Below are 27,051 nucleotides of genomic sequence, written 5' to 3'. Positions count from 1 at the left end.
TACAGGTGTGTACCACCATGCCCAGAGATTTCTGTGTTTCACCGTTGCTGCTAAGCAAATCTAAATCAGCTCAGTGTTGCTGGACTGTACCCTCTCCAACCAGCCAATTCATTTCCAGTATTCAGTAACTGCCCCACAGTGTTAGGTGGGGACTGGGTGATGAGGGGAGGATAGATCACACTCTTCTGCTGGAAATGGGCTTGGTAAGAAGTGTGGAAGGCTAGGTTTGAAGAATTGAGTTCAGCTTTGGTTCCGGCTCTGGACTACAGATCATGATGACACCCCCCCCCCCCCCCCAAGTCACAAGCATAAACACTAACAGGATGGCTGTGCCGGGAGCAGAACCTCAGGGCTAAGAGGTTCCAAACTGAACATGAAACACCCAGAAACAGTGTCGAGGGAGCCTCATGGTGGGTTCTGAGGTACAGGAAGCCAGGCCTGTAGCCAAAGGGAGAGGGAGGACAGGGAAGGGTAAGGAAGGAATTAATTTATGGCTTTGGAACCAGTCCTGTGGCCAGAATGACTAACAAGAAGAAGCTAGAAGTTTAATATAATACCCTTTTATTATCAGCTAAACTTGAGACATAGACTGCAAAGGGTTAATACATAATGGCCTCCAGCAACATCAGCTTGAGATTTTGACAGGTGCTATGTTATGTAAGATGTTATCATTGCTGGTAGCTGGTTGAATGGAACATGAGAAACGTACTATTTTTGTTAACTTCTCATGAGTCGAAATATTCCCTATTTTGTGCCACGGGCTCCTGGCTTCCCCTGAGCAGAGCCCCTCACTGTCCTAGAAGGGGCGTGGCTTTCCCTTCATTCCAGAGTCTGCTCTTGCCTCGGTCTCCAAAGAGCTAGGGTCTCAGGCTGAACTGTGGCTGCTCGCAGGGCCTGAGGTACAGAGATAATTGACAGGGCCCTGAGGCAACGAAGCTAGGCTCTGAAAGAACTGAGGGGTGGCACTAGCTTCCCCTTGAACCATGGTGCTGAGCAGCTGAGACCTGGAAGTCTCCAGAATGTGGGCATTCCAGGAGCCCATATGTGTCCCTTCCCATCATACCTCGTGGCTACAACCACTAACTAGGCTTCTGCCTTCTTTTCTTTTTTTTCCAGGATGCTTCCATTGCCCACAGATTCCACATGATGAGAGAGAAACACCCTGAAAAATTCAACAGCAGGTAAGCGAGCTTGCTAGCTGCTGCAGTGGGCACCCCGCCCGCCCGGCACTGCCAGCCAGCGCAGCCTCCCACCTGCTACCACGGAAATGTCCTTGGCCTGGGTCGCCCGGGGACTTAGCTTTGCTGCCACGTTGCCGGAAGAAGGGTTTCCATTCCTAAGAAGAAAAAAATGTCTGAAACCTACCGCGGCCTGGCTGCCAATCCCCTCCCGTAGGAACGGAGCAGGGGGAGGCGTCTGGGGACGGCATGGGTGGCAAGGAGCATGCCCTTGGCCACCTAGAACCCCACCAGGGACTCAGAGGTTTTCCCCAAAAGCCCAGCTTCCCGCAGCAGCCCGGGCTTGGGGAGAAAAGGGTTCTGCTGGGGTCTCAGATCCGGGGAGGTGCCAGCCTCCCTCCAGGACAGCAGAGGGCAGCAACGAGGCAGTAACCCCGAAGGGCACCCGGTGGCCTCGAATGGGCACTGGCATGCCTGGAGATTAGTTTCAAACATGAAAGAAAAGGGAAAACCAGATGAGTTGCAAGCGAACCCAAACCTGTCTTGCAAAGCGAATGGAATTTACCAGAACCAAGATGTGACTGGCATATAATCACCGCGGAGCTGACCACTTCTCTTTTCTCTCTCTTCCTGGCAAAGCCCATCCAACTCCATCCTCTGTTGTACTATTTCAAGATCATGATTGGATTCCAGGCCTAGCCTCAGGCAGATGGGGAACAGGGGGCTAATAATTTGGACTTGATCTTTGAGCATAAAGGGTTGGCCATGTATTTAGCCCACAGAATTCTACTCAAAGCAGAAGTTAATAGTGTTGCTTGAGGACATCCACTTACAGCCCAGCTCCTGGCTCTACAGCCTGGGAGCTTCACCAGGGAGAGTCTGGACACAACGAAGTAATGTCAAACTGGGAACCAGACAGCAGCGGGACTTCTTCAAGGTTTCATTCTGTCTCACTTAGACCCAGGGTCCACAGCTCAGTACAGACACGTGCTCCCAGCCCCAGTCACAAACTGGCAATACCACCCCTTCCCTCAGCCTTCGTCACCCCTGTTCGAGGACACAATCACTATTCTTAAACTGTTATATGTATTTTATTAAACTATGTACATTTAAGAGTCCTATTTACACTGGAAAAGTGGGCAAACTTTAAGATATTTTTTTAAGCCAAATACAAATCTATTGAAGAGAAGAAAAGATGCCAGGCACAAAACCCAAGTTCTGTTATGCCCAAAGCTTGTGGTCGTTGCTATTGTGGCTGAAACTGACAAGACCTGGTCCAGGCTGAGATGGCGCTCTGAACCTGCCTGTGGAGTAGGCACAGGTGTAAGGGGCTGGTGTAGGTGCCAGAGGGATCCTTTCTCTCCCTCAGCGAGGCTGCGAATTTCTGAGAGTCCAGATTCCTCACGCTAGGTCAGTTTACATGCCCATTTTTAAGCTTCTCTTATCCTTCAAGTCTTTTTCAGAGGTGGCCCCAAGCTCTACTTCTGGGTTGGACAGGATGTAGGTGGTGGGTGGCCTTTTTGAGGGTAACTACTTTGGGGGCTTTTTCATTGTGTTCCATCTCGGGGATCTGGTCACACAGGACAAAACTTCTGTCTCAGCTCATTTGTTTCTTGATGTTCTAAGATGTTGTCTGTCCACCTCTCCACATTCCCCTGTATCTAAGGACCCGGGCTGGCATGTTGTCATGGTTACTGATTCGTTTCAGACGCGACCGGGGCCGAGCGTAGTCTTTCCGTGTAGACGTGGCAGTCATTCGTGAACGGATGGCCCCCTCTTGATAACCCACATGGGCTGTAGGGAAGTGTGCTATGGCCAATTCAGAAGAGGACTCTGATTTGGACCTCTTGGCAGGAGACCGCCTCTTCTTTCCCACATAAACCGTATTGGTCTCATCCTCATCCTCTTGTTCTTCCTCTCCAAAAGGAGTCAAACCCATCCCCTCTCTTCTCCCAGAAAGGCAGATGCTCATCCCAGCAGAATGGCAGCCTCGAGACAGCTTTTGAAAATCACTCCTGCCTGTCCTACAGACTTTCAAGGTCTTCTTTACACACGTACTTTACACACATACAAGTACTCCATGGATGTGTCTGGAAAATGCCGTACGCCTGTGAAAGCCATGGCTTCTGCTCATCCACTCATCCATTCTTTCACTGACTCACTCACTAGCAACATCCTTTGAAGATATGCTGCTGCCCACGCACCATGTATCTAGGGGTCTGGAACAGACGGCCCATAGCTCACCGCCCCCTGCTGGAAACCGGCTGGAAAGCAAGCACGCATACCTGTGTGCGGGGAGTGCTGTGAGCAGAGGTGGCCTAAGAGAACCCAAAGGCAAGAGCAGAGAGCTGGGCATGGAGGATTTCCCAGGGACAAAGATGCCCCGCCCAGGTTAAAGAAATCCAGATTGGTTTTTACAACTTGGTAAAAAGAGAAGGGCAATCCCCAGAGTTGGAAAGAGATGGAAGGGAAGCTCGAGAGTGAGAGCCCAGTGTGCTGGGGAAGAAGCAGCCCTCGGTGCCGCTGAAAGGAAGGTGTCTGTCCCTGTTAGAGAATGAGGAAGTAGAAGACAAACTTTATCCTCATCCCCAAAACTGAGACCAAGCAACATGTGTGCTCTGTCAAAATAAAATTATTAAGTCCAATTAGAAAGATCAGTCATGGCGGGGGGTTAGGGGGGTCATAACGTGCACCCAAGTGTCAAGTATGGAGGAACTCATCATGACCTATAGAATTTTCTCTCTTCTTCCTTCCCAAATCCCCTTTTCAGGACAACTCCTAGATTTGGTGGGGCTCAAGCCTCATGTTTTACCTGGCAGAGATGACAGGTTTATGGATTTGAATTTAAGCCTGCGTACTTGCTGGAGAAATGAAGTTGTTCAGAGGGAGCCCCTGTTTTACAAAGTCCCCAGCCATTTCCTCTGAGGAACTTTGGGTCCATGCTGCTTCCTTCTTGCTTGCTTGCCCGTATTGAAAACACCCAGGAGTATTCAATTTGTCCACCCAGAGGCAGGCAAGCAGCCATTTTCTCCAGGCTTCCTTATTTAGCATTGGGGATGGTTTTAAATAGGCAGGTGGTTGTTGCCATGGTTACTCCCATTACACCAGCAGCTAAACTTAGGAAGGGCCACAAGGGATAGAAAAAAAAGCCTGATACCCAGGATTTGCGAATGTAAACGATATTATCAACCAAAGCTTCTTTTTACTGGGCTGAACTTGAGTTCTTCAGAGAGTGGTTGCTGCTTGGCTGTAAGCCTTTAGCATTAAAGCCTAAGACTGGCCCCTCTGGGATAACCTTAAGGCTAAATATAGGGAGTTGTAATTGGTCTGTTTGTTTTGTTTTGTTTTCAACATGAACGGGCTAGTCAGGGCTGGACTTACTGAGGAAACCTGAACTTGCACATTGCTGGTCTGCTTGGGGGCTGTTCTAGTTAATTCTCAACCCAGGGCTCCAAAGGCCACAGCGGTTCTGAGAACATGAAGTTGTACCAAAAATAGTGTGTGTGTGTGTGTGTGTGTGTGTGTGTGTGTGTGTGTGTGTATCTGTGTGTCTGTGTGTGTATCTGTGTGTGTCTGTGTCTGTGTGTGTCTGTGTGTGTGTGTCAGTGTGTGTGTGTGTGTCTGTGTCTGTGTGTGTGTGGCATTCCAAGGCCTGTGAATCCTAAGAGGCATCAAATTATGACTCAATTATTGGGGTTTCTTAATTCTTCCCCCGGTGATCTCGCTATACTGGCTGTTGCCAGGGGAAGTAGTAGTTTTAAGAAGCCAAGTGTTCTCTCCAGTGGGATAACTTCGTTAATGGGAGAAAAGGAGGTGGTGGTATGAGGTGGTACCTCAGCTAAGTTAGGCCCCTTCTACCACCTAGTTATTGACACGTTAACTCTTTGTTCCTGATTTAGCAATGTTATGAAAATTACCATCTCTGTCAGTATAAAGGATGCAGAGTTTTAACTCTACTGAAATTCTAATCTGTTAGAAATCACTCAGGTGTAAGTGAGACATGGTCACTGCCTTTAAGAAATGCATACTCTAGCCAGGGATGGTGGTGCACGCCTTTAATCCCACACTGGGGAGGCAAAGGCATGTGGGTCTCTGTGAGTTTGAAGCCTGCCTGTTATATGAGTTCCAGAAAAGCCAGGGTTCTGTAAAATAAAAGGAAAAAATGGGAAATAATCCTCAAATTCTTTTATGAAATTGTTTTTATACAAAAGGAATTTACATTTAGTAACCCATTGGAAATACAGGCAGCAGTCAGCTTATTAGAACAGTTTAACGTGACTCTTCAAAGCCCAGCCATAAGCAAGCTGTAGTTTGAGTATGGACCCCAAAACTAAGATAACCAAACTAAGAACTGTAATTCACTTTGAGATCCTATTAGATGCCAAGCAGTTAACTAAATATTTTATAATAATTAAACTATTTAACTCTCAAGACGACCTTACAACATAAGTCTTGGCATTCTTGAATCGTGACTATGTGGGACGAGGAAACAGCCTGGAAGAAAGCAGTAGACTATCTTTTAATCAGTGAGCTTGATTTGATTTCTAAGCTACCTCTAAACTCCAGCGTGCAAGCCCCTCTGTCTCTCCTAGGGCTCATTCGTATAGATGAGTGTTCCAGTGCTCCCAAGGCCTCCGCCTAGGTGCGTGTTCTTTATAACATACAACATGAGGAGCGCACTTGCTCCCATTCTTGTTGACTTAGGAAAGGAGTATCACCCCTTTTTATCTTGTACAACCTAAGTCTTCTCCTTATTCCACTGTCCACAGCAAGGAGCAAGACTGGCTATGGGATTTGTATGACCCTGGGCAAATTAAAACACAGTCCCTTGTTGAAACATCTCTTAAGTTTGTGAGCAAGCAGTAAACTAAGCCAAAAAGCCCTCCTACGCACCGGGCCTGGAATGACTGCACAGATATCATACCTATGAGGTGGCCATGGCAAGAGGTGAATTCATTAACAGGCACATTTGTCCAGATCACGGAGTAGACAGTTTGCAAAAGAGGTAAAAGAGAGAGCAAAGAAGGTTTGAACTCAGGAGGAGACGGAGTCTCAAATTTTTAGAGGGGTCATGGTCAGTGTTCACAGAGGAGAAAAGGACCTGACCTAGGTCTTCTGAGTACCAACCACCGTCCTCACAGTTTCCAGACTGTGTCTGTGAAGTTTTGTGTATCTGAAATCTAATTCATAAAGGCACCCGACGCCACCATCGGTGAGCATCCAGAAAGAGTCTCTCTGGGGAGTATTTTATTACTTGGGAACAGGGAGCGCTGGAGGAATGTGTCATATAAACCTGTTGAGTGTCTTCCACTTGAGCGTGTCCCTCAGCAACTGAGACTGAAGCCGAGAGTTATTTCCTGTCAGGCTCTTCAAAGGGCTCACGCCAGCACGGCCAGTACCTGATCACCTTTCTTCAAAGCCCTTGAGCAGTTAGCGGACTCTAGAGTGTCAGCTTCCCTGGAGCCAGGACCAAGATACTGATGAGGGGTTCCCCAGAAACCTTAATGTAGTTGGAATCTTTCAAAGGTTAGAACATACATTGCAAAGAACTAAGTGCCTAGTAGATATTTATAGAAAGAGGCAACAGGGCTTAGCCCAAGCTGGCATCAAAATTTGGCTCTGACGCTTATTGGCTGTGTGACCTTGGGTGAGTAAGTTAATCTCTTTAATCCTTTGCTTCCTCCCTTGAAAGTCTAGCAAGGTTGCTAGAAGCAGTGGAGAAGTACATCTGTGGTGCATAGTTCGAGTTCAACAATATTTGCTGTTGGATATGACTGATCGACAAGCATGCGGGCTAAGCACTGTCGTAAATCACCTATAAGTGCTGACAATGGATGTATATTTGATGGAGTACCAAGCAAAACATTTTTTTTGCGCCATCTTTGTTATATAGACAGTATCCTGAAACTGAGAAGTTGGGGAATATGGAAAGTTGTATAAAATCTGACCACTGGGAAAGGTAGTCTTAATTAAGCAGGGTTGGACAGAGCGGGATTTGAGTTCTCCTGTGGACACCCGTGGAGGAAATTCCTTCCACTGGCACCACGGAGTGGAGTTTGGGGTCTGAATAGCCGAGGTTCTAAGGCTAAAAGCTGAAGGCTGGGTTAAAATGTGAGGGGGTCAAGAACTCCCAGCTGACAGGGTGGTGGGAGAGAGTGAGGGGAGGGTGCAGGACAGATGCCAGGTGCTCCTGGAATACGTAGTGCTCCTCAGCCCCAGCCGAGGTCACGGAGAACACAGCTGGTGGAGAGGCAGGTGGCCCAGGCAGTCGGATGCTGGAAGTGTGCCTGTTCTCGTGGTTGCTGTGATGTGTGCTCTCCTCACTCCCTCCTCCACCTCCCCTCCTCCCCAACCTGGGCTGAACACTGATATTGTCTGGGAGCACAGCGCAGACTAGCATGTTTCATGCATGCAAGTTTGAAAGTGCAGGGGCCGCCTCTCGTGATTGCTGTGGCATGCCCAACATGTATACTGCTTACATATTAAACTCCCTTACCTGAAAATGAAACCATTCCAAGTCGTTCATTAAAGAACCCCATGAGGACCCCAAATTGCAGTCTAGATGTTTGGCTTTAACAGCCACAAACATGAGTTCAAGTTCCTGGCAGTTAGAGTCCCGTGCCCTTAATTGGGCTTTCGGTATCTCGAGAGAGGTACTCAGTGGGCCAAACTGTCTGCTCCTGTTTCCTCCCCCCCACATATGTAAAATATTGTTTTCAAATATTTGGAATCTGGGAAAGGCCCACATGAAATTGATTGTGGTGTTTTCTACTTTTATTCTTACTCCCGTGGGTAATTTGTAAAGGAAATGAAGCTCTTAGGCTTCCTCCATCTTTCAAGCCAGCCGTGGTCCAATGGGTCTTTTTCTAACTACATCCCTCTGGTGGCCTTCCTTGTTCTTCTCCATGACAAGGACCCTGAGATGCAGGGAGCCATTCAAAGCTCCCAGTCTCCCCCCTTGTAAGATCAACAGACTGGCAACTTGTATCCAGTCAGAAGTCTTGGTCCTCTTTGCCATGCACCCTAACATAGCCACAGTTCTGGGGTTAGAGCACTACCGCTTTCCGCATGGTTCTGCCCCATGCAAGTCTGCGACCTTAGGGGTGCATTCTGGGAGCTCAATAGGGAAATGCGTTGAGTGCTCACCATGGCACAGCAACAGTCGGGGATCCTTTTAGAACGACTCACACCACCAAGGTAGACCCTGCAGCAGGTGAAGGTCATATTAGCTGACTTCAGAGCCATGATTCTCTGAGCTGGAGGGATAACTACCTAGCTGGTGGCCATACGGTGAGTCATCAGGCTGGAAACATCCGGCACGTGTTCTATCTAGACTTAAAACCGTCTTCAACAAAATACCAGCCGATTTTCAGCATACGCATCTGTGGTTTATATAGTACATCAGGTTATGAGTGCGAATTGTTTGGGAAGCAAACACAAGCTAAAGGGAAAGAAAAGAAGCATTGCGCAAACACACTTGCAGCATGCTGGTACATTTTGGCAGCTCATGGAAGTCCCGTGGTACCTGTCTTTATAAAGCTGAATGGACTACTTTCTAAATAGTTTTCTTTGGACAAGCCATGCAAGGCCACTGTAGAAAATAAATCATGCCACCCCCATCCCAGGAAATCCGATGCTCCTAACATCTACTTCCTCTCAGCATTTTCCCTCTGGTGTTTTATTTCCTTGAACCACACCATATATACTGATCTTAAACATTATGACATTGTTACAGTAGCAATAAACGTTATCTCAGAAGCATTTATAGGCTGTGAAAGGAGAATTATGGAAAGCAGCTGATCAGAGTAAGTTTATCCATAGTGGGGATTTGATTAATATTTTTCAATTAAAAAATCACAATTGTTTTGTTGAGTCGATATGAGAGCTTTAGAAATAGTCAGGTCCCATTGCAATTTAAGTCATTCTTTGGCACGCTGTGCAGCTCTTCTTCTGTGGAGGATAAATAGAAGCTGAAAAGACCTTAATTCTCTCAGTTCTGGGCCCTCTGTGTGGTTTTGCTCTGTCTCAGTAGGACCCGTTTCTGTTTATTCATTGGGTGGCTCTCCAAACTGCATAGTGGTCAAGTGTTTGAGCATGCGTGGCCATGAGAGCACGCAGTGAGTACTCAGAAGGTGGTCTGCTGGGCCCTTTGGTAGCCGTCACCTGGGAGGACGCTGAAACACATCGCCTTAACAGACATGGTCGTCCAAGTGTAAGACAGATGTCAGCTCATTTTACAGAGAAATCTGAAGGTCAGAAGAAGTACCATATTATAGGGGAAGGTTACCAAGATCTACGAGTCACAGGGAATAGGGGAAGGGGCCCAAGATCTGCTGGCCATGGGAAATAGGGTAAGGTTACCAAGACCCACTAGTCAAGGGGGATAGGGGAAGGTTACCAAGACCCACTAGTCAAGGGGGATAGGGGAAGGTTACCAAGACCCACTAGTCAAGGGGGATAGGGGAAGGTTACCAAGACCCACTAGTCAAGGGGGACAGGGAAGATGTCCGATACCTATGAGTCAAGGGGAGTAGAGTGAGGGTGTCATGCATCAACATTAGGCCTGTCTGACTTCACAGCCTCCTACGTCTAACCACTCTTCTATGACTCCACGTGCCCAGTTTGATAGTGCGGCCAGACAAGAAAAGAAACAGCCAAAAAAGAGCCCAGAGAAACCACAGAGCCAACTAATGGACTGTGCGAAAACCATAAGTAAACCACACTCATTTCCCTAGAGAGAGCAAACGGGAGCTTTGGGAATGGGCTTCAAGGAAAGGACTCACAACAGGAACCTCTTAGCTCAGCTCAAGAGACAATGGGGGAGAGCAGAAGGAGGCCTTGTTATTTGAGGTGAGAAGACAAAACTTTTGGTCTAGAGCCACACCAAAGCCTGACATGAGATACCGAGAAAAGTTGCAGAATCTCTTGCAAGCATTCGCAAAGCACAATTCTTGATTCATCTGTGTTGAAAAACACATCATTCCCTTCTCAGCCCAGGGGTGCATCCATGGCACCACCTCAGTCCAGGGGTGTGTCCATGGCACCCCCTCAGTCCAAGGGTATGTCCACGGCACCCCCTCAGTCCAGGGGTGCGTTCACGGCACCCCCTCAGTACAGGGGTGTATTCACGGCACCATCAAGCCACACCAGATGGGAGTGTCCTCCCAACACACCAGATCTGCCTGGGGTGTCCTGGCCAAGACCTTTCACCACATCTTGTCCTGCTTAACTTCCAGCAGCTCTAAGTTGTCCCTTCAACACATCCTGCTGCTCTCCCACTCAGCTCCCCCTAAAGCTGCCCATTTGTCTCCTGGATGCATGGTTGTTATCCTGGTGTCATGGCACCAAGAGTCTCCTGCCAGAACCCACATTCCATTTCAGAGGCCCTTAAGCTCTCTTGCTTTGTACATACGATTCCTTCTCCCTAAGCACTGGTGCCACCTTCTTGTTGGCAAGCTCTGTGTCTCTTACCTTCCTGACACACCTGCCCTCATCCTCTTCTCCTCAGCTACTATGGCATCTCCTCATGTGGCCTAACCATCACCTACTGTTTCAAAGGACTACCATCGTGTCCTAAGCACAACCTCCCTGACCAACCCCTGTTCTGGCCCCATATTTTTGACTTGGATTTTCTCTTAGAATCCATCTAGAAAGCTTCTGACGCCCTCTCTCCCACATTCACTGCCCTCTTTGATGTATACAGTTTACAGTTTGGGGGCTACGCTGCTCACTGCACCCACTCATGTAATCATTTCCAGCTCAGAATGGCTCACCTTCTTTGGAGCCTACTGAATTCAACAGGAAAGGTGGCGTGTTCTCCATTCAGCCAAAATGTGTTAGGTTCCCATTAGTCTTCTGTGATAGCGAATATCATTCTAGGGTGGGGAGGATGGACTATGACAGCCTCTTCTTCCTGGACCCCTTCAGTCTGCATGCACACAGAGAGATCTAACCAACTACAGCTTGTGTCCTTGGACTCTTGTCAAAATCGCCACCTGTCGGTGACTTGAAGTACCAGGGATTTATTCTCTGAAATCTGAGATCGAGGTATCGCCTGAGAAGTTACTTTATCCCCTAAAAAATATTCATCTCTTGACTCTCTCCTTCTGCTAGTTACCAGAACTCCTTGGTAGTCCCTGGCATGTAGGAGCATCCTTCCGGTGTTCTTCCTTGATTATTACATGGCACACTTCCTGTGTGCCTCTAACTCTCTGTCCAAATATCCTACCCCTTCTAATGTTACCAGTCATTGAATTGGACCCACCCTAATCTCAGTCTCATCTTCACGTCTCCAAGATCCTGTTTCCAAATAAGGTTTCATTCATCATGCGGAGAGTTAGGGCTTCAATAAGGACTCATTCACCACGAGGAGAGTTAAGACTTCAGTATATCCTTTATTCAGTGTGAACCACAGTGCCAGCCTTCTCCAGAACCCTCGCACTCAAGAAAGAAAATCACAAGAAGCGTGATGCACTTTGTTTTAAGAAGGGGTCAGGAACATTGGGGTGAGAAAAGCAACTAGCTTCAAAAGTGAGGCTAGGCTTCAAAAAGAAGGTCAGGAGGGAGCGTTTGGGGCAGAAACAAGACTTCAGCAGGGAGAGCCGGCATCAGGCGAGGTAGGAGGAGGGAAACAGCCCAGGCAGAGAGCAGGGGTGAGAACTTCACAGATATAAAAGTAAAGGCAAGAGACTACACGGGAGGAGGAAATCACCTACGAGGCAGCTTCCCAAGAGCTTGGTGTCTGCATGGGCATTGGCCCTTTATCCTCAAGGAGGGTGAAGGTGGACTTGGAAAGTGGACTCAGTCACAAGATTCGCAAGCCTCATGTGGCTCTGCACATACAGATGGCACTAACCGGGCTCAGTGAGTTCTAGAAGATGGAAAGGAGATGAACTTTGGAGGTACAGATATCTGGAAGGAGTTGGAGGAGGAGATTAGAGGAAATATGATCAAAATACATGTCTATATACATGAAACTCAAAGAACAAATGAAGATATATTTTAAAATCCAAGGCTCCTAGAAGCACTGTGACCAAAAAGCCCTGAGCCTGGCTCAAGTGTCAAAGTAACGTGAGACCGACATCAGACACAAAGGGAGAGAGGAGGGGGAGAGAGATGAGAACACCCAACTCTGCTAAATCTGCCGGAGTTGGCAGTTACCAGGGCTGGGGAAACATGGAATCCAAAGACAGGACTTTCTCTCCAGTCCTGAAGTAGAAGATCATTTTAGGGATGAGAGCCACACAGCATTCTTCTTCGCAAGCACAATTTCAGATTTTTACTTGCGGAAGTCAACTTAGGTGGCTTTTCAACACTGTGTGTGTGTGTCCCTGGAGAAGAAAAGAATGTTGGGATTCCTTAGCCATCTATCTGCTGTACTTGACTAGCTAGAACTTTGGAGAATTGTCATTCGTTGCAAACGATTTTTGCCATATAACCAAGTCCATCTTTATACTTAGAGCTTAGTAGATTAGTGCGTTTATCCTATCTTATTTCTGTAGTGCGTTTATCCTATCTTATTTCTTTAGTGCGTTTATCCTATCTTATTCCTTTAGTGCGTTTATCCTATCTTATTTCTTTAGTGCGTTTATCCTATCTTATTTCTGTAGTGCGTTTATCCTATCTTATTTCTTTAGTGCGTTTATCCTATCTTATTCCTTTAGTGCGTTTATCCTATCTTATTTCTTTAGTGCGTTTATCCTATCTTATTTCTTTAAACTATCCACAGTTGCACTTATTTTGTTAAAAGGAAATTGAAATACAAAATGAAAGGGTAGTGTTCTTAAGAACGAATTAAGTGATTTTAGTTTCATTCCACATTTAAATAAACATTTCTTAAAGAAAATTTTTAGCACTCGTACTACTTAACCAAAAGAAATTTTGGAAGCAGCCTCTCCTTCCTCTCCATCGGAATTACTGACTCATCAGTGAAATAAGTTGTCTATCAAGAAATCTCGAGGAAACGGCTTTATGACTCTGCTGCCGGGCCATGTGGTTCCGATGTTGACATAGAGACATGGATCTCTGAATTTTCTTGGATTCAACATGCAAGGAGCTGAGCCTCAGCCCTCACCTTGCCTCTTCTGTCCTGTGAGCCACTGAGAAGTGACTCACTTCCCCGACTATTAGTGTTTGGGTGTATAAAACAGAAATTACAACTATCTCACAAGGTGCAAAGAGAAATTAGACCAGATCGATAAATACATTTGAAATGATTACTATTGTTTACTGTAGGAAGTAGCAAGGAGGCCGTTGCGCTGCGTGTCTGTCGGTTCTTCAGTGCCAATGAGTCTGTATCGCAAATGCCGCATGCTCTGGCTCTCGTCTGCTCTAGCCTTAGCTCTGGACAAGATGTTAGGTTTCGGCCTCGTGTGTGGCATAAGCGTCCTCTCCGTTAGCACTCTGTAGAGTGTCATTAGGTCTCTACTTTGAAGCTGGGAGGAGTGTTTAAATTCTGGTGTTGGGGAGAAGGGGTCCCATCTCTTCACTTTTTACCAAGAAAACCATTTCCCAATCTTCTGATGCTCTTCAGTAAAAGAAAGGCTCTCCTAGCCCCAAGAATGCACTTCAGAGCCTCCAACTGTCGGGGACTTTCGCAGTCACTGATATTCGTGTTGACTGAACACACACTTAAGGAGAAATTCCGCACTCTCTAGAAACAAGACATTTTCTATTCTGTTCAATGGAGAACTCCTTTAATCTTGAGAGTGGGCCTTCTCGGAAAGCATTTTAAAGTGCCAATCAAGCCAAGTACCTTACATTGCCTTTGAACTCAATGTGCAAAGAGTACATTGGCAGTCTCCAGCTCTGGGCTACTGTGGGGCATGAGGTAGTGAGAAGGTCGTGGCTAAATTAAAATCTCAAACTGTTGAGTTTAGCAAAGCTTTTATTGCAGCTGTCAATACGGTGTCCCAGGTAGTGAGGTTCTTGCCTTCCTCTTCCAGATCACCTTGGCTCTGAGCTTGGAGAGAGTAATGATCAAAGCTCGTAATCGAGGGTCAGGGTGAAAAATAAAACAAATTGAGTTGATGGCCTGGGTCATGATTTTACGCACAATCATGATCTCCACCCTACACGACCCCCAATCTAACTGCTACGCGTGGACAGGAGGTTGGGATGGTCAACATTGAGCCAGTGAGTTAAAAGAGACGTGTGGAACCAGATAGCCTCCTAACCAGACAGTTTGCCCCTCTGCCATCAAAACTCTATGGGATGGTGTTAAAATTCTTGAATAGTCTTCATTTGTCAAAATGGAAAGCTCGGGGGAAAGATGAATACAAACAAAGCTTCTTTCCCAGTTCTAAAAAGGTAATTAAGTGCATATAATTTTTGCAAATATCACCAGCTTGAGCCTTTACTCTGCAGCAGCCAGTGAGCCCTTGAAGTAAGTACATGTATTAGGACTCATGGCCAATTATGGCAGCCCCTCAGATGGCAAGGATCAGCCTGGGAACAAGTGGAGGAGGCACTTTGAAGCAGTTCTGGGAGGAAATGCAAAGGCCTGTATGAAAGGGCCACACATCCACATACCTGCAGAGGTCAAGGAGCTAACGCTGATGAGATGGACGGATGAGTGTAAGGAGCGGAGGGGACTCCAGCAAACGGTAGAACATAAGAGACGATATAAAGTGAGTGACCTTGTCTTAGTTAGAGTTTCTACTGCTGCGAGAAAACATCGTGACCAAAGAGCAAGTTGGGGAGAAAAGGGTTTATTAGGCTTACACTTCAGCATTGCTGTTCATCACTGAAGGGAATCAGGAAAGAACTCAAACAGGAACCTAGAGCAGGAGCTGATGCAGAGGCCATGAAGGAGTGCTGATTACTGCCTTGCTTCCCATGGCTCACTCAGACCACCTTCTTATAGAACCCAGGACCACCAGCCCTGGGATGGAACTGCCCACCATGGGTTGGGCTTCCTCTATTGATCACCAAATGAGTAAAAGCCTTACAGCTGTATTTCATGGAGTCATTTCCTCAGCTAAGGCTCCTTCCTCTGATGACTCTAGCTTATGTCAAGTTGACACACAAAAGCACCTGGTACAAACCTGTATGGAGCTTCAGACAGTTGTTGTCAGAAGAGCAAACCTGGTACTGATTTCTCAAAGAAAAAAAATGTGGGATCCAGTGTGTGTGTGTATGTTTACATATGTATGTGGTGCGTGTGTGTGTGTATGTATAATTTTCTAATTTTGAAAACCACTGTGCAAGTACACCCCTAGACAGGTAAGATCCTGTCCCCCAAGCCATCATGCCAATACCGAGGAATTATAATGTAAAGCTGAGATGGGAACCAATGGTTTATCTTTCTTGCTTGACTTGGTCTACAAGTTATTGATGCTGTTGATGTAAATGAGTCTCCTAGCAACAGAAAATGAACATTTGAGCAATCAGTATGTTTGCAATGACAGAATGTTCCAGGGTACCATAAAAGACATTATCCCAAAAGAAAAGGACCCAGATAGTCGGCAAAGCTAGAGTCAAAGTTTGATTCGGAAATGCATGCCAAGTGGAAGTAAGAAAAATGTGCAGTCTCTGTTTGGGGGGTAACAAGTAAGAGCATGAGGCTCCAACAAGGAGGATAGATGTGGGCCTCCTCAAAAGCGAAGGGCAAGACACCTAACAAAGGCATCATGAACTCAGAAGCACAACGGGCTCCCTCAGCTCCCTTTTCACAGTAAGCAATATTAGCTGATGTAAGCTCCAGGATGTACAGGGAGTTAGCAAGAAGATGCAGAGGAAATATTTTTCAATGTTTGGATATTCATAGAAAAAAAATCTAAGAGGAACATTTTTGTGCAATCTTTGGGAGACTTTAATGTGGGTCCAACCTACTGAAAATATGCAAAAGCAGAACAAAGTGTTTTAGGTGAGATGGCCTCTTCCTCTGTAGCCAGAATGAGGATGACTGTCCCTCTGCACCATGGATTCTGACACTGGGATGAGAGGCCCTGGCAAGAACCAGGAGTTTATCCCATAATCCAAGAGGAAGGTTTGTAACCAGGAACCTGAAGACCAAGCAGGAGGAGCTTTGGAATGAGATTTAAAGAGGATAAACTAAGAGCGTGCATACGAAGCTCTAAAACCATAGCCCACCCAGGACAGCAGGTGTGAGTTAGAAATAAGAAGCATGGCAGAGGCAGTGCCAAGCAGTTCACCCAGGGAAATGACAGGGTGGAGCGTGGAGACCTACAGCTGAGACGGGTCTGCGAGCTGCCAGTGATGGCGGCAAGCCGGAGCAGTCCTTGCAGGACCAGCACACTGCCATGGAACCATGCTACGGAGCAACAAGAGAAGGCACGCTCATGTAAACCGCAGTCACGTAAACGGGTGTTAGGAACACATAGTCGAGCATAAGAAGTCCCAAACGTCAGATCAGAAGCAAGGCAGAGAGCATACGGTTGAGACTTCAAAGGGATGCAAGAAATGCATTCTGCTAGCAGATCTAATAGAGGTTTCCCAGGCATTCAAGGTGCTGGCCGATGCTTTTCTAATGTAAGGTTTTTTGATTTTTAAGCTGACAAAGGAAGGAGATGGAAGAGGGGAAGGGAGGAGGAATTTTTCTGAGCATCTGCCCACATGGTCAATTTTCTGCCTGTCTCAAGGACAGTTTCCTAACTCGAGAGGTAGAGGAAACAAAACTGCTTTTCTTGGCCCCTATGTGACCAGGAGGCATCTGCCGGTGATGGAACAGAAGGCTCGGGAAAACTTAGCTGGAGGTTGAACAGCCCGCCTGGTGATCTGGGTCAGCAAAAGAAATACGATGCACGCCAAAGCACGTCCTCTCCCACCCTTGTTGCTCCTGCTTCCCTTTCTCGCCAACACCTCTGGCCCAGGCTCCAAGGTCGCCACCAGGGACTTTAGGTTAACGGAGTGTCCTTACTTCTTTCCCAGGAAGTTGAGGAAAGCCAAGATACCCACTCCACATTGATCAGGAGAGACGTGTATTCCAAGCTGGAACACAACACTCATGAAGTTTGTATGTGGCAGTGGGTTTCCTTGGGTTCTGTGTATGTAGCATGTAGCCATATGTAGGGTCTCAATTTCCCCAGCCACCCCTGTAAGATATGTAATGCATTCCCAGTTCAAAGATGAAAAAACTAAGTGACAAGGTCAATGGCTTGCCCGGGGCCACAGAACACGTGAGTGTCTGAAGGATGACTTGAACCCAGCCTGTCTGGCTTCTAACCAGAGAGATTTCTTCAGCTCAGCCAACCTGTTTCCAAACCCAGACATTACACTCTGGGGAACAGGAGGGTTAGCTGACTGTCTCGGGTTAGTATGGGAACCCAATCTCAACATAACCCTGTTTCTATGGGTGCCATACACTCACAATGACAAACAACGGGCTTAAGTGAGGAACTTTTGTAACCCGACCTATCAGAATCATGTTCAGAAAGGCTGCGGGCGGGTGTTGGGGGGAGTAGACATATTATCCAGCCCACATTCTGACTTCATGATGTCATCTCCTGAGCTTTGTTCCCCCCAAGGAAGTGTCAGACCCCTTTACCAAATACTGCAGAGACACCTCCACGGAAGGTGTGTTTAAGAATCAAGTGAGCAGCCCTTCAGTGAATCAAGCAGCTGTGTTGATTCAGGCATGCAGGCCACATGCCATCAATGGGAACTAAGACTGTTCCCGATAGCTGGGGCCAGGTTGGGGCGGGGGGGGGGGGGCGGAGAAAGTGCTCTGCTGTCTGTCCAGAGGGTCCCTTTTAGCAAGCTGATGGAAAGTGAACCGTGGACCTGTGGCTCAGCTTGGCTCGGCTCTCCGTTATAGCCCTGGCTGGTCAGGAGCCAGGAAATGGCTTCTTCAGCCAGAGCCTCGTTGTCAGCCAAGTGCCTGCCTTCTCTGGCCTTCAGGGCTTAGGTTTTAATAAGCTGTCCTCGCCTACGTGTCTTAAATGTTCCCAGTCACCTTCAGATTTGGGCGTTGGGAGCTGATGAAGGGACAAAGGCTGGAGAGCACAGCTAAGTGCAGAACCTTAGGCGGAAACATTCCTATGTCACTTTTCCCTACTTCTTTCCCTCCCAGCCGGGGCTCCTGTCTGTCCCGGTATTTGACTGTGTTCACTGATAAACACTTTAGTCAGCGGGCCTGCAGGGGAAAGAGATTGCTGAGAAGCAGGCACATTTCGTAAGAGATTCTTGTTGGTTGTCAAGGCTGTTTTTAGAAGGTAGAAGAAGGAGCTGTTTTCTGGTGGCAAGCACAGACACTGACATCTCGGAACCCGGGTTCTCAGGACAGGGAGGTCCTGACGACATGGCACCCACCTTGACTACTCCCAGAGGTCTGTCTGAGGTTCCCCAGGAAGGGGCGGTGTGTCCATCACCATAGCAGGTGTCTGAGCAGCTTGCTGAGACTTCAGAGAGACGGACGGTATCCTGAGTGTGTTGGGTGATCACCTACTATGAGTCTCAAAGAAGGTTTCCTTTAATTATTGACTTATTTATTTATTTGGTTTTTTGAAACAGGGTTTTCTTTGTGTAGCCTTCCTTGGCTGTCCTGGAACTTTCTCAGTAGACCATGTTGGCCTCTAACTCAGAGATCCACCTGTCTCTGCCTCCCAAGTGCTGGGATTAAAGGCATAGGCCACCACTAGTGGGCTCTTTCCACCTTTAAGTGGGTTCCAGAAACTGAATTCTGGTTGTCAGACTTGTGTGGCAATTACCAATACCCGCTGTCCTCGGGCACACAGTAATCCTCCTGCCATCACCTCCCAAGTGCTGCGGTTATAACTAGCGGTCACAACTCTTTCCTTAAAGAAGCTTTTTCAAGGGCTGTGTCTGTGCATGGCCCTGTGTGATAACAGGGGAGAAACTGACTGACTATGTCAGACTCAGGGAGGCTTTATCATGATTGAATGCCCTCTGGAGAAGATGTTGTCAGAGGCGGGACAGAATTTAAGAGAGCCTATCAAAAGAGATTGTGTCCTTAGTCCACAAAAGCAAGCTGTCTCCAGCGAAAGAGGAGAGCCACTATTAGGAACCTATAATTGTTTGGAGGTCAGGCTTAGCCTGGAAAGAGAAGCAGAGTCTCCAGTGTAAGGATATGGGTTTGGCCCCTTGGTCCTTTTGGCCAACTGGAAAGCAAAGACCAAGGAGGAGCCCAGACCACTCTGACAAGTACCACAGGACATCACACGAACACAGCCAGACCACCTTGAGATTGGCTCCCATGAGCTACAAACATGACGGGGAACTACTAGTCACTCGCTCTTCCAAGCTTGGCTGTGTATTCCATTCCTCTAACGTGCCTCTGTGGCATGGTAGTGGAAGCCAGGGAGAGTGTAGTGGTAAGGGATGTGGATTCCAGGGCAGGAGCCGGCTTTTACATCCCAACTCTATTCCCCCAGCAGTATCCTCAAAGACTTACTCAGTTTCCTAGAAACATAAAGAGGATGCCTAGAACAGAACCACTATCTATCCAGACCCGGTGAGGAGTATCAGCTCCGCAGGAACCCTTTAATGGCCCACGAGTACACAGTTTCCAACCATCTCCACGACTCTCCATGGATGCCATACTCAGCAAAATCTTCATCATCGAGAAATCCTCCTAAGTTGTGATTCCTTTTCCCATTCTTACTGTTCAACATCGATTTGCCTTTCTTTCAGTATCTCTTGATACCCATCAGTAACATGATAACTGATAGACTCCTGCTCCATATTTTTATTAAGAACTTACTCTTAAATAAATTTACCCTCTTCCCTTTCCTCCCTCCAATCCTCTTATATGCCCCTCCTTTCTGTATTTCAAATTTATGGCTTCTTTTCATTCCATATTTTCAAAGGATTTAATTCACTAGTTATCTCATGTGGTCTTTAGCCTGATGAAATGTACAAATAAGCAATGTCGACAGTGGGTAGGGTGGTTGCTAGCACCTTTAATCCCAGCACGCACAAGGGAGAAGCAGGTAGATCTCTGTGAGCCTGAGACCAACCTAGCCTTCACACTGAGTTCCAACCCAGTCAGGGCTACATAGTGAGACCCTGTTTCAAAAAGGGAGAGAGGGGAGAGGAGGGAAGAGGGGGAAGACGATGAAAGAAAGAACTTTTGACAGTAATTTATCCCTTTATGCTTAGGAGAGTCCTTAGAACTGGTGGTTCCCTGGCTGGGAGTACTTGAACCTCAATGCCCATTTAAATGCTGTCATCTGTGATATTTACCTGTAAAGTTTCACACATGTAAGACTTAAGAAGGGTCTTGATTTCGCAGGTCATTAAGAGGCTTCCACACTTAGGGAATAGCATACATCTGAAACAAGTTTCTCCATTATTGCTTTTCCTGTGGGCTCATTCTTGAGCACTCCCCTCTTTGCCCTCCCTTCACGTCTGGCCACTCCTTCCTGGTCCCTGGCCGCCAGTCTTCTCCTCATTCATCACCCTGTGTCTTCCTGAGTGCCATGAAGGCAATCCTGTCCCAAGTATGGAACTAAGCCAGGGAATACCTTGCTCCTTGAAGCTGAAATACACTGAGCCAACACAAATCTTCTGGCAGGCCCAGCAGGCACAAAAGTCCCATTCAGGGCACAAAAAAAAACCCCAGCTATTTATAAAGTCCCTTGCTGACTGCTGGGTGTTCACTTTCTCTTGGACCAAGAAGGCCACTGCCGTCTCTCGGAAAGCATTATTCCTTTCACAGCTCCGTGACCGAGGGTCACCGGGTGCCCCATTCTGTGAGCAGCAAGCAAAGGGGACAGCATGCAGAGTGGATTAGATGTGGTGACAAGTCCTCTAATGGTCAAGGGCAACTGAGGATGCCAGTGACACAGATGGCCTCTGCTGCACCTGTGAGGTGACAGTCATGGACTTGTGAGGACTGACATTCTGGCCCCCGGCATAAACCCACCTGCCTGCCGTTCCTCTTGTTGGTTTTGGTTTTATAGCTCTTTGTAACATGAAGGGCCTGCTTGTTGGGGTTTCTGTCCTGCCCAGTTCCCACAGCCGGTAAGCCTCCAAAGAAAATCACACTGAGAGTCTACATTAGGTTATAAACTGATTGGCCCATTAGCTCAGGCTTCTTATTAACTCTTGTAGCTTATATTAACTCATTATTCTTATCTATGCAAGCCACACGGCTCAGTACCTTTTTCAGCAGGGAAGATCACATCCTGCTTCTTCGGTGATCTGGGCAGGACAGGAGAGGAATGGGCTCCCTCCTTCCCAGCATTCTCCTGTTCTCATCGTCCCGCCTCTACTTCCTGTCTGGTTGACCTGCCTATACTTCCTGCCTGGCCAATCAGCGTTTATTTAAAATATGATTGACAGAATACAGACAATTCTCCCATATCAGCTCTTCACATAGATTTTGGTTAACATGATGTCTACACATCCTAAGGCATCTGGAGTTTGATGATGTAGAATGTTCTCAGGTAACATCTCAGTACCACGACATCCGTCATTCAACTGCAATTAAGCTGTGGCTACCTGTGCCTTTCTCGTGTTTCTGATTTGCTAGGCTGCCATTTGTGTTAATGACCCGATCTTAGTTTATTATTTTAGCAAAAGTAGCAAAAACGCCAACAACTGCTCAGGAAACTCCATGTCTTAGTTATCTTTCTACTGCCGTGCTAAGATACCATGACTGAGGCATCTTATAAAGGAGAGTGTTTCATTTGGGCTCATGGTTCCAGAGGGTTAGGATCCATGCCCATCATGGTAGGGAGCATGGGAGCAGGCGGGTGGCAGGCATGATGCTGGAGCCTTATCTGAAAGTGGGAGGCAAAGAGGGAGCTAACTGGGAGTGGCAGGGACTTTTGAAACCTCAAATTTCACTCCCCATGACACACTTGCTCCAACAAGACTATCGTCCCGATCCTTCCCAAAGGGTTCCACGAGCAGGGGACCAAGTATTCAAATATATATTAGCCTATGGAGGGCCACTCTCATTCAAAACGCTACATGCAAAATCATTCCTTCTTTCACTGAGATAAACTCTGTGATCATGCATCATTAGCATACAGAAACGACCTTTTGGCTAGGTACAGTTTTTCCGACACAGAACACCCTCTTGTGGGCAGCATCTGTTCCACCGGACCTCCCAACCCAACACAGACTGACACAGAAGGCCCAATGAGCTATTTCAGTCCTGAGCTACTCAGGGAAGCTGGCTATCAAAGTCTAACCACAAGAAGGGATGCCTTCAGTTCAAGGGTTCTATGGCTAGAAATAACTGTAACGTCCTCTGTGTAGACTTCTAAGCCCAGAGAAATGTTTTCATGTTTTGACTTTTGATGACTTCAAAGGTCTGGTGCCCTAAAAACTTCCTTGATTCCCAGAAAAGAGGCACCAGGAGGCTCAGGTTGGTTGAGGGAGCCGAACACACTGTTCTGCTGGTGCCGATGGGGAGCAGCGGGCTGGGTTTTACCTGTGGGCCCTTCTTGAAAACAACCTATTCAGAGCTGTCAGGATGATGACTGATCCCAGCCTTAAATCGCTGACAACATAAAAGAGCATTTTTAATTAGTCTCCTTTCCTTCCCCCTTCATCTGTCAAATGAAAAGCCTCAGCTAAGTCATGTGTCCTTGATGTTATTTTCCTATAAACTGAAAGGAATTGAGACGACCAGAACCAAAATCAGCCATTTATCAGCTACTCTTGTCTGTCACATGGCTAAGAACCTCCTGGAGCCCAAAGGAGGGCCTGGGGCTTCAAGAACCGGTCCACCTGGGGAGATCAGAGTCTGTGTCCAGGAGCCTCAAGGACCTGGAGATCAGCCCTAGGGCATGGTTCAGGGTTAGTCACTTCCAGCTGCAAGGTGATTATGAGAAGAAGAGAAACAGTGGCCAAAGAAAACTCAGGAAGAGAGATGCAGGAAACTGTTCCAGGAGTCATTAAAACATTGTTAGTTTTTGCTTCTTCAAAACATATTGGCCACCTGGGGAAAAAACCCTCCTGCCTTACCTCTAAAGCCAAAGCGGAATGAGGCTTCCAGCAACTGTGTCTCTTGGCAACAAGGAAGGACACTTTCTGCGCACTGTCTATGCATTAAACCCTGGACCAGCACTTCACATTTGCCCCGGAAGCTTCACAACCTCTCTGGGTAGAGGATAATGTTTCTACTTTGCAGTAGAGTGAGGATTTAAAGTACTTGAATAACTGTCCAAATAAGAAGGCAACAGAGCAAGGCCTGAACCCCAATCTCTGAGCCCCCAAATGCTATGGTCTGTACAACAGGGGATGAAGCAGACAGATGGGGCCACATTCAACAGCAGAATCTTCCAGATCTAGTAGTAATGCGGCCTGGACGTTGTCTATGTTCTCTGTTTGGCAGAGAAAAGGGACTGTGAGTCTTCTGCCTCAACCTATGGGCTACTGTGCCCCTCTCACCTCCTAAAGGCTAGGAGAGGGGATGGGCTGTGATGGTTAAGGGAAAGAAGGAACGGGTATGGCAGAGGAGAAGTCAATCTTTGGATCTTCTCGTAGAATAAATAAACCTGCTTTCTTCTAAAAATAGCAATTTTAAATAAGAATGTTTAAAAGATGGGCTAGAAAGACACCTTAGGGCTTAAGAGCACTGGCTCACTGGCTGCTTTCATAACAGACCCAGGCTCCATCTCCAGCACCCACATGGCAGCTCATGGGCATCTGCGACTCCAGTTCCACGGGGTCCAGTGCCCTCTTCTGTAGTCCTCGGGCGCTGCGTGTGTGTGGCACACGCAAAATACTCATACACATAGCATTATTAATAGAAAAGTAAAGTGTTTAGCAGACTGCAAAGCCAAGGGGCTGTGGGAATAGAACAAGTTCACTCCTAAAAACCCGCATTAGCAGAGGCCAGATGGACTCTGTATGATCTGAAGGACAAGAGTGTCTGCGGGCCAGGGGCCAATGTTAGTGACACTAGTGGAAAAACAAAATCTCAGTGAGGAGAACACACAGCTGGTCCTTATGTGGTCTGTGGCCCAGAGCAGGTGTCAATATATCCTCAATATATTTGGATGGATGGACAGATGGATACGTGGGCCAAAGTCAAAATCCTTTAGTTACAGTGAAGACTACCCCTAGAAAACTGACCTCCTGCACCCTGGTCTCTGGGAACTAGCCTGCACGCATCATGCTGAATGCCTCATCAGCTACTTCTCAGCCTTCACAACCAGCCCCACCAATCCCACCTCCTACAACTCTGACTCTATCTGAGCATCATGTCGCTTCCATGGTTCAGGCCTTGGGCAATTCTTTTCTGGATGCCTGCACCACATCCAAACTGTTCTCCAAGCCTCCAATCTGCATTTGTGAAGTGCTTCTCGAGCAAGCATGAGGGCCTAAGTCCAGATCCCCAGCTCCTACACAAGGGAGCAGAGACTGGCTGATGCCTGGAGCTTTCTGGGCAGTCAGTCTGGCCAAAGCAGTGACCTCTAGATTCAGTGGGAGGCCCTGTCTCAAGACATAGGTGGAGAACAATGGAAGAAGACTCCTGACATCACTTTCTGACCTCCACACATATACTTACTGCACACACACACACATGCACACACTCACACAAACACATACACAAACCAAACACACTCCAGAGCCCTTACAAAGGATCAGGTCATTAATGTCATCATCCTGCCCTCATTCCCGCCCAGGGATGGCCTGTGACTCCCTAGAGGCCTCATGGTCAAGCCCAAACACTGGCATGTCCAACCTGCCTCTCCAGCTATGGCTAGCCAGCACCCTGCCCCACCTCTACTTGAGTTCTCTGTCCCCTTGGCACTTGCCCTGACCCATTTCCTGGGGTTGTGGTTTGGATGTGGCTTAGTTCCAGGCTGAGAGGAAGCAGGGGCTTTAAGGGACCCTTAGATCATAAGGGACCTGCCGTCATGAAGGATCAGGGGAGCTTACTCAAGAACGAGTTCGTTTCTGTGAGAGGTTGTTACAGAACGAGTGAAGTTCCTCAATTTGCTTTTGCTTCCTCTCTCCACACACACACCTGCTTCTCCTTTTCGCTTCTTTGCCACGCGATGATACAGTGCAAGGCCTTGTTGAGCCAGTGCCTTGTTCTTGGACCTCCAGCTAAATAAACCTCTTTTCTTTTTAAGCTGACCAACTCTAGGAGTTTTGTTATAGCAATGGAAATGAGATGAAGACTCCCGGGCCTCCTCCTCTGCCTGGAGTATTTGCCCTTTATTTTCTCTTCTCCCTTACATTCTTCTGAGCCCATTAGGAACATCATCCTACCCTAAAGACACTTTCCCTGACTGTTTCTCAGCCCATTAAGAACCGAATGCCCTTCCTTCTGTATACCCCAGTGCTTAGCCCATCACAAAACAGCCTGCTTCCCTACCCTCTATATTCTGTTCTTTGTTGTCTGCCACATGCTCCTCTCCAGTCTGTGACAAAATGAATGCGTGCTGCGTTAATATTTTTTTTTATTTTTCATTGTGTTTATTTGTAGAAGTGGATGCACACGCACTATGGTGCATGTATAAAAGTCAGAGAACAACTTTTACAACAGCATGTGGGTTCCTGGGATTGAACTTGGGTCATCGAGCTTGGTGGCAAGCGCCCTTGCCCACTGATCCCTGGCTCCAACCCCTTATAAATATTTTGTTCCACATCAAACATGTGGCTCAGCTTCTCAGAAGCATATTTGTCGTCTTTGACCAACCACATGACCAGTCCAGAGAATTAACTCAGGATTAGGGTGTGGTCTATGACTCTTGAAAAAAAAATGTATTAAATTAGATATGAGGGGAACAAATTTTTAGCCAAAAGTCAAAACACATGATCTAACAAATATGACTGCGTATTTTCCTCCCCAGCACATATAAATGCATAAAGCCTACAGCTACCCAGCCAGGAAGGTCTGTCATTTTCGCCTTACTCTGTTGTCCACATACACCAGGGGACGCCTGTAAAAGAACAGCGGCTAAGAGTGAGGGGCATCTTCTCATTCAGTCCTCTCCATCTTCCTGAGAAGCAGATCTTTCTCCTTCGCTGTTTTACAGCAGAGGAGAGTGAGATTTAAAAAGATTAAACATCCTGTCAAAGGTCACACAGCCCTCCGTGGTCGGGTAATCCAGTCGGTCCCATTACTCTGCAGTACTGGCCTAGTCGCGACCTCTTAACCTTGTTAGACCATCAAAAGAGCCACTTTGGGGCAAAAATAGCCATGGCTTCCGGAAATTTTTATTAAAACTCTAAATCTCCAGGCAATAACTTTCAGAAGTCATGATTCAGACCCGCAGTGACGCTAGGCAACAGGCTCGCAGGCCGAGTCTCCTGCTGCAGAGCCGCTAGGAATGCCAGGAGGGAACGCAGGACCCTGGAGTTTGGCACCACCTGCGTTTCCCGTCACTGGGTCTCCAGCCGCCACTGCCTGTGGAAAGGCGCTGTCCTCCCGCTCCTCTGAGGAGTCCTCTCCTTCGGGTTCCATAGTTCCATAGTTGTCCACGGTTTTACAGCTTCTGCTGCACTGGCCCTGTCCACCGGCCATAAGTATAATGATCATCTGGACACCCATCAAAGTCCAAGCTCCTGGACTCTGCTCCACAGCTGTCAGAGTCTACAAATCAAATGCTGACCCCAGCCTTTCAACCAGCTCCCCCGGGAATTCTGAAGGATGCTGACACCCGAGAACTGGAGGTGGAGCCCCAGTCCTGGAACCAGCAGCATCAACGGCATGTTAGAGACTGGCAAGTCAGGGACTCCACCATGAATGACTAACCCAGAACCTTCATCTGAACGAGATCCCTGGGAGAGATACAACATACACACGCTTCTGTGCAGAGGAACGGTCATGTGGGACAGTGCTCCGTCCTCCAGTTTTCCCCGTCTAGCTTGCATAGGAAATGAAAATGCTTCCGTGACCCAGTGGAGGCGCAGGTGAGGATGCCTGCTGGGACGCAGGGCTCAGCCTGCCCCAGACCTCACGGGCTACCTGAGGATTGAA

General features: G+C 47.4%; 1 protein-coding gene across 6 annotated transcripts in view; it reads left to right on the top strand.

Moving 5' to 3' along the window:
* Dgkg (diacylglycerol kinase gamma) overlaps positions 1 to 27,051 on the top strand; it is a 211,045-nt gene that overhangs the window by 126,655 nt on the left and 57,339 nt on the right. For all 6 annotated transcript variants that reach the window (XM_041677986.1, XM_041677988.1, XM_041677985.1 and 3 more), the window contains one exon: positions 1,117 to 1,181. In XM_041677986.1, the coding sequence (XP_041533920.1) occupies positions 1,117 to 1,181 (65 nt within the window). The remainder of the gene's footprint in view (positions 1 to 1,116; positions 1,182 to 27,051) is intronic.

This window comes from Microtus oregoni, unplaced genomic scaffold, assembly GCF_018167655.1.
Source record: "Microtus oregoni isolate MIOR12 unplaced genomic scaffold, Mior012 000029F_ref0000214, whole genome shotgun sequence".
Lineage (NCBI taxonomy): Eukaryota > Metazoa > Chordata > Mammalia > Rodentia > Cricetidae > Microtus > Microtus oregoni.
Note: the sequence above shows the minus strand (reverse complement) of the source record. Positions and strands in the feature narration are given on the sequence as shown.